Raw genomic sequence first — 8,165 nt, 5'->3', positions numbered from 1 at the left:
GACTTCTCTAGTTTTGGGGCAGAAATTGGTGACTCAGGAATGGGAATATTGAAGTGGGGGGATATTTGCAAGCCATCAGGATAGGCTTTTTCTTGGTGAGGCAACTGGTAAGACATCAGAGATGATGTCTTTTTCTTGATGAGATGCACTCAAGTAGGAATGGCCCACAGCATCATTCAATGCATATTACAGCTGTTTGTCATTATCTGTGCCCCATACCTCAAGGGAACATATACAGCATGGTACTGCAAAATTAGGATACCCTCTCTGATTCTCATTTTGGTGGTTTTGTTTCTGGCTTTGTTTTTCTGTGTGATACACATTCCCCTATGTTAAGTGAATCTTTGTTAATTTCTATCTCCCACAAGCTGCTGTCATGCAACAGAACTGTGTGAGGAGCTCAGCCACTGCTCCTCTTGTGCTGCCACTTCTGGAAGACGGGGGTGATAATGCTCTGTGTGGACTGTTGAGGCAAAGATTGAATGAAATGTTGGATATGTTCCTGAAGAGAAGAGAACCAGGGCACCAGCTGAATCTTACCTCACCGTGTTCCACCATAGCAGCCCATTTCATTCCTCTGCAATCTCTGATCTTCATTCTAACATTTTATTTTTCAGTTGGTGAAAAATTCATAGATCTCACAGGTGAATTTTCTGAGCCAATCCAACTGGCGATAGTTCTGTTGTGGTAAGCAGTGAATGGCACCCTTCTCTCCATCTTGCAGTCAAATGAGTCTTATCTTGTGCTCCCAGGTCTGTCTTCTGGCATATGCCTGAGCAGCCTGACCTCGAGGGTTGAAACATGGGTCTGATTTACCGCTTAAGACAGAGTTCCCAGTCAACTCCAAATGCACCCTTGAACACATCAGCATCTCTATCACTTGCAGAGGGTGGAGAGTAATCTAAAAGAGCATGTTGCTTCAGAACTCAGGGAGAACATTTACAAATCATGGGTAATGTAACAGAAGGAGATGCCATTTAAAGCTGAAGCTATTCTAGAGACACTGAAGACATAGGCCAGTGATTTAAAGAAAAAGCAAAGGAGAGGACAGAAAGTCTTTGACTTCACAAATACGAAGTGTTTAGCTGCAACACTGGTTTAAGTACACCTGTCACTGAGGTGCCAAGCATAACTGTAGTGGACTGGGGCACAAACTAGTTCTATTTATTACTCCAAAAAGTCCTTAAATAAGATCCAGCCCACAGTGTAGTTTATCCCCTCGGTTTTGGGTTGTCACTGCTGCCTTGTAAAGTAGAAACATCTAGCAAGAATAGGAAAAGGCCTCAAGCTTTTGTACGAAAGAATCTGCATGACCCAGCTCAGGTTCCACGAAAATAAGAGCAGACTTGGAGTTGGGTTTTTTCTTTAGCAGCTGTTCATTTAATACAGAGTGTTTATGGTTATCACAGCTGAATTTGCCTATTTGAGGGAGAGAGAGGGAATGAAACACCTACAGCCCAAAACCAGTTAGGGAACTGAAACAGGGGAGCAGGGAGGAGAGGCTTCAGGTGGTTCCTAAACTGCTTCCGTTTCTACCCCATTGCAGCAGCAAGACCAAAACCAGCAGCACCCACTTGTTTCCAGAGCAGCAGATAATTCAGTAGTGCTACTAATGAGTGACACTGAAGAGGAACCAGGAGATAATAATGGGTATGTGACAGATAAAATGTCTCTCTGAAGTCTAATTTCTGATACATGGTACAAACAGGGTTTTGCCAACCTTTAGGGTTCTGTTTGACTCTGTGTGAAAATTTTTGAGCTGGAATATAGAGGCCTGCCTTGGAAGAGCACTGATTTAAAAACAAAAACCCAACCAAACCAAAAGCATCAAAATCCAGTAGGAACTTTTCTTCTTTGTTTATGAAGGCATTGTTGAATGTATCCTAACTCTATGACTTGAGATACATTGAAATGTTTGGAGAACGTAATAGTTCTTGGAATAATTTTGTTGCTGGGCTGGGATGATGTTAAATCTGAATAGGGAATGTTTTAATTTCTGACGTTTTATGTAGTGGTAATCCTTGATGCACAGTGAAAGTAGTGACTGCATGTTTTTTATTGTTCTGTTCTCTGTAGCACATGGCCAACAGGTCCTGTTAGTTCTGCAATTTGGGTGGATGAGAGCTCAGAGGTAAAGATCCACATGTCATCCTTTCTGCTTTGTCGGGGGGGAGGGCCAGAGGGGGAACTGTTGGCTAATGTGAGGCGCTGTGGGCAGCTGGCTTGAAGCACAGACCTTGCTTTGGAGCTCCAACTAGCACGTCACTCCAAGTCGCTTCTTGGTGTTGTACGTAGAGGGAGAAAGCCTTGCCAAGATGGCACTGGAAGAACTGAGGGTTCCTTATTGTTCTAGGAGTAACTGGCAGATACTATTTCCCTGGTGCCAATAGTGCAGCAAACTGGAATTCTTTACTTCCAATTCCTGTTGCAGTTTCCTTTCTTCAGCAGCTGTTCATCTGACACAAAGTGTTTGTGGCTAACACGTCTTAATTTGCCGTTTTGAGGGCAAAAGAGGGAAAGTAATACTTTCAACCCAAATCCAATTAGGAAACTGAAACTCAGGAGCTTGAGAGGAGGGTCTTCAAATAGTTCTTAAGGTGCCTCTGTTTTCTGCTCTTTTGCAGCAGAGGGAGCAGAACCAGTAGCAACCTCTTACTTGTTTTCAGGGCAGCAACTAATTGACTACCAGTTTGAGTGTACTTAATCAAAATAAGAGGTCAATAGCCTACTATTCTTCCTCTGTGCTGTTGTAACTGCTTCCCTGAGCTGATGTTGTTATGCAATACCGGGGTGCAGACCAAAGTCTAATTGTGTTTTCTTTTCTCTCCCTTCCCATATGCATTGATGAAGCTTCCTGAAGGTGAGTTGACGTTTTACAGTTGATAATGGAAATGTCCTAAGTGTAATTATTATGTTTTGTTTGTCTTTTTCAAGAAACTTGAGGAGCAGGAATTGAAACTGCATGTAGCAAAAGGCAAAGTACAAATGCTAAAGCCTCTGTCCAGCATCTTAGAGAAAGGATCCAATCTGCATCTGATAGCCACTATCAGACACACTGGAAAATAAAAGTTGTGGCTGAATATTTATGCAGAAAGGAACTTTAATTTGGGGACACTTTCTGTAATTTTAATTGATTGGTGCTTGATTATTGTTGCATGGACTCTGGAGAGATCATTATTGCATGTAGTTTCTGAGAGTTAAAAAGCAAACAGTATTTCTTGACCCTTTGGATGTTAGAGACCAGGCCATTAAAAATTGGTCTCCTTTGAACTTGGGCAATATAACTCCATTCCATTGTCAAGTTACCTTAACTCAGGAGAGAGATGATGACAAGTTCTAAGGAGTCATTACTTTAAATCATTTTATAAATTCCAAGGACTGTTGTTAATAAGACTCATTTGATAGAAACTGCCTTTGAGTGGGGAAGTTTTGTTTAACACAGACAAAAAGAATCCAGCAGTTTAGCATCATACAACAACAAGGAAGCACAGTGGCTCTGGAATATACAGTTTTAGATTTAAGCATCTCTTCAATCACTTATGAAGTTTTCTGAACAAAGCACTCTGTGTTTTACCAGGTCTTTTTGTTGTGTATGTGCTATGTCACTATGCTCCTTGGAAACTTGACTGCAGTCCTCTCTCTCCAATATCACACAACAATTGTTGCCCTTCCTGGCCATAGGATTCCAGTAGACAATTTTAGTTAGAATGGGGTGAGGGAGTTTCCCTTTACAGGGCAGATTTATTCACAGGTAGTGTAAGTCTATAGAACTTACACACTGAGAATGTCTTGGGTCACCTTTTCAGCTCTTTGGAGGGTGAATAGGTCAAATGCTTTGTGTTGGTCCAGAAACGTCACAGTGTCTGGAAGGCGTCAGCCTAAGTATTTGGGAAACTAGTGTGTTTAAGATTGCTTTTAACCTAGGTGAATAGAGTTCATTTAAAATAGGAACCATTACAGACTATTTATGATAATGCATTTGAAGGATAGTTTCAGGGAGAGAGAGAATAAAAGATTTAACTTACCAAATTCAATTACAGAGTATATACAACAAATGAGAAATCTTTCACTAAGAAGCCATCAACATTCAGACAGCTCTGTACTGAGTAGAGATGATGAACATGAAACAACAGTTAATGATGTGCATGTGACTGCTACAGCATCTGAACAACAGGGATCACGAGAGAAGCAAACTGCAAGATCAAAGTATGTGTACCTCATGACCTACCAAAAACTGAATTCACTTTTAAAAAAATTTTATACAAACAGGGCTAAGTTATACTGCCACAGCCTTCACTTATTCTACTTATTTCCCTTTTTCAATGAGGGCAGCATCCTGTATTGTATGATGATCAAATGATACCATTTGCACTTTAGAAGAAAAAGGCAGCCCAAGACAGATGCATAGCTTTGCATACAATCTTAAAGATGGGAGTGGGGATATGGCAAGGAAGGGAGATAAGTCACAGGCCATAGCTCACAATGTATTGTCATTTAATTTTTATGCCAAGCTCTGGTAGTGATGTTAAATACAGAAATACTTTCGTTGGTATGGATGAGTCTTGGCATCATGAGACCGGCAGGCAGCAGCCAGGCAAATTCTGTGCTGGTTTTAATAAAGCTGGTGTGCTTTGAGCCTTTTGGATTACTGAAAGGCAACATAGGAGAGAATATAAAAAAGGAATATTTTGTTCCTTCAGTCTCAAGTTTCTCAGTTACAGAATGCACCTTCCTGCTCTGTTCAGGTGAGGCTGAAAGATCTCAGAGCTGCAGCATTTAACCAAAGGGTCCTTCGTGGGGCTGGAGCTTGCCATAGCCATCTGCAGCATTACTCGGTAGTGTCAGACCTCATTCCCTTCTGGAGTGAAGAGTTCCCAGAGAACAGCTAGATCCTTCAGTTACAAATCTGTTATTGATGACCTCTTGGAGATTAATGCTGCCCAGGGTTAGAGACTGCTGTTAATTCAAATCCTAGAGCAGGGTGTCTGACTGCGTCTTTCTCCCAGTGAAAACCAAGATGCCATTTCCTTTAGGACAGGGAGATCTGAACTCCTCATTACATGCAGCAAACTGAGAGACTTGCAGATTTGCAGGGTTCTTCACAAGAAATGCATCATGGCTATTCAGTGCAGTCAGATGATTATGTGACATTTTATGTATCAGTAACCCTCGATGTCCACTGATAGTAATGGCTGCTTGTTCTTTCTGGATCTGTTCCCTCTAGTGCACGGCCACCAGGCACTATTTGGTGTCCAATTTGCATGGATTTTTACTCACAGGTAAGGATTCACATGTTGTCATCCTTTCTGCATTATGGGAGGGGGAATGGGGCAGAGCGGGGAGCCGCCCAGCTGTTTTTTGTGGGATGCTGCGGGCAGCTAGCTGGAAGCACAGACCTTGCTATGGAGCTCCAAAAGTCACTTCTTGGTGATGGGCATAGAGGGAAAAACCCTTGCCAAGATGGCACTGACAGGTCTGTGGGTCCCCCATTATGCTAGCGGTAATAGACTGATTCCTGATCCTCCAAGTCCTATTGGCCCTGGTGCCAGCAAGAGCAGCAAACTTGAATCCTTTCCTCCCAATAGATGTTGTGGTTTCCTTTCATCCAGATTCTGCGAAGTGAACGACTGCTTTTGTCAACCCTGTGCGGCCACATCTTCTGCAGTCGGTGCCTCCCTGTTGCCATTGAGATTATCAGAGCTTGTCCAACCTGCAGCAGAGAACTCACTCACAGAGAATATCATCCCATTTATATGTGAATACTTCTGTTTCTCAGCATAGACTCAGATGGATTTCGGTGAACAGGTGGTGGAAAGACTTTTTGCTTCATGTATGCAGTTCTCGTTGTACACTGTTCCATTTTTTCCTGAATTTAATTCGAAATAATTATTAAGTATAGTCAAGTCTGTCTGCTTATCTATGTTGGACTCAGCTGGTAGATCTGTAACAGGTGGAAATAAAACTCTTGGTTGGATAAGTCAGAAGCATTCGTTCTTTTCATTACACTGAAGTCATTGATTTGGCGGAGAAAATACGCTAAAGGCAGAAGCTTTGTAGTTCTTGGGGAAATGTGAATCGTGGGGAAAAGGAAACAGGCACTGCTTGGGCTGCAAGGACTTCTATTTCTCAGGGCAGACTCAGCTGAGTCAGACTCAGACATTTTTTGTGAAAATGTCATGATTTCAGTGCCCTGAAGATTGAAAGAGCAGGAGGTTGTGTACATGTCCAAAGAAAACTATTCCCTTGAAAGGTAACTTGTATATATCTAGACAGCTTGTTTGTGGTCCAAGCTGCTCCTTGTTATGCTCCTGGTTGTAAGGTTCCATTGATGCCTGCCAGCTGATGACAGGAGCACTGTCAGCTTCTGTGAAGCTCCCCCCTTCTGAAAAGCCTGTAAACTTAAGGGCAATTGCAAGAATATAGCAGTGTAAACTGCGGCGTTCAACATTTAACCTGCAAAATAGAAGGGGCTTTAAGTAACGAGGTAAAGACATTAAGTAACTGCTGAGGAACGCAGGACCACCTTTTGCCATTGCATTCACTTTTATCTTTACCATGACCATCACCATTTGCCTTTTCCATTGCAAAAGCAAATCGTGTGCAGGGGGAACGAGGAGCCAGCAGCAGCTCCTTAGGCTCAGGGTGCTGACATGGGTTGGCAGCAAGTGTCCCTGTCAGTCACAGGGAGTGACACTAGACATCGGTAGCGAGTGCCGATGGCATGTACCTGTCCATATTTCTGGGAGAAAGCATCCTGCTGAACGCAGAGCTCATTTCTCTCACTGCCTGCGGGCTAAGCGAGACCTGCACTTCCCTAGCTTTGGGTTCAGCGCTTGCAAACATCTCCATCTGCCGGTTGGCCGTGCCGGTTGGCCGTGGTACTTCACAGCTCAGAGGCTGTCACTGCTGAAATACCCTTCCCTGCGTGGGAGCCCTGCGCGAAGGCTCGTCTTGCATTTCTCCTTGAAAAAATTCTTCTATGTCATCAGAAGAATTTTCAGTTCCTGGAGAAGGGAACCTCAGGATAGAATAAACTGTCATGGACTTCAGGCATCGTTAATGTGGCGCACCCAGGGCAGACCTAAGAGCATTTGCAGTCAGAATGCCAAATTTCTTGCTACTTGGGGAGACAGAATTAAGAGACAATGACACTGACATTTCTACTCTATTCAGAGTAAGAAATAAAAATTTGCTGCAAGTTGTCCTATACAAAAAGCACTACTTTCTTCTGCAAAGCAACTTTTAATAGGTATTTTTAGAAAGGAATTCTTTAGTTCTCTGTTGCAGTTTATGGATTTTATAGGTTGTATATTTGGGAAGCTGTAATTTTACTGCTTCCAGCAGAACTCATGGAAGTTCAATTAAAACTGCTGCTTTGTGGTTTTTTGTTACTATTTAAAAAACAAACAAACAAAACCCCAAAACCAAAACAAAATGAAAAACCAAAACAAAAAATAAGGAAGTGTGGTATATTCACACATTTCAGATGTAATTTGCTTCTCCACACAATTTTGTAATCCTTATTGTAGATTATGGAAGGTTTCTTCAGAGGTCAGGCAGAGAAGAGTGTGACCAGCACTTTATTCATGCAAGTTTCATTCTAGAGCAGTGTACAGCAAGGAGCTGCACGTTACCATCCCCAGTCACAAAGTCATCCATATTCTAAATTCCTAAATGTCTAACACTGCACTTTGTCATCAGAGAACAGGACCACTTATTTGTATTTTCATCACTTCCAGCCATACGTGTGCTTTGCAGAGGAGCAATAAAAAGCTGAGCTCCTCTTAACAACAGCTGAAGTTGTCCTGAGCTCACCCAAATCTATTACTTCGACTTTGGAAGACATATAACAGGGTCATTAGTGAACAGGAATGGCCAAGGTGCCACTTCTACAGTTCATCCAGTAGACAGCACTTTAATAGGACAATATTCTCTACCACTAGTCTATAGCACTGGTTCTTTGCCCACTATCACAGTACATTTGGATCTCTCAAATTTACAGGGCAATGTACTCTGTAAATGAAACTTTATTTTACAAACACACTAAGAAATGTAACAAACATGACAATCCCCTTTGCACAGGCTAGTCTATCGTGAATTCACTAATTCATCACTTATGTCATGAGATTTGTCACTCACAAGTTGTCTAATTCATAACTCTCAAC

General features: G+C 42.2%; 1 protein-coding gene across 1 annotated transcript; it reads left to right on the top strand.

Moving 5' to 3' along the window:
* The first annotated feature begins 1,612 nt into the window (after positions 1–1,612).
* On the top strand, positions 1,613–5,759 carry LOC126646197 (E3 ubiquitin-protein ligase RNF4-like). The gene is made up of 6 exons (XM_050327359.1): positions 1,613–1,650; positions 2,077–2,131; positions 2,851–2,860; positions 4,041–4,205; positions 5,209–5,279; positions 5,610–5,759. Exons 1-6 carry the CDS (start codon positions 1,613–1,615, stop codon positions 5,757–5,759), a joined length of 489 nt encoding a protein of 162 aa, XP_050183316.1.
* Positions 5,760–8,165: the final 2,406 nt, after the last annotated feature.

The sequence above is a fragment of the Myiozetetes cayanensis genome, unplaced genomic scaffold (assembly GCF_022539395.1).
Source record: "Myiozetetes cayanensis isolate MyiCay16 unplaced genomic scaffold, myiCay2020 scf33, whole genome shotgun sequence".
Taxonomy (NCBI): domain Eukaryota; kingdom Metazoa; phylum Chordata; class Aves; order Passeriformes; family Tyrannidae; genus Myiozetetes; species Myiozetetes cayanensis.
The sequence above is the reverse complement of the archived record's forward strand: the minus strand, read 5'-3'. Positions and strand labels throughout refer to the sequence as shown.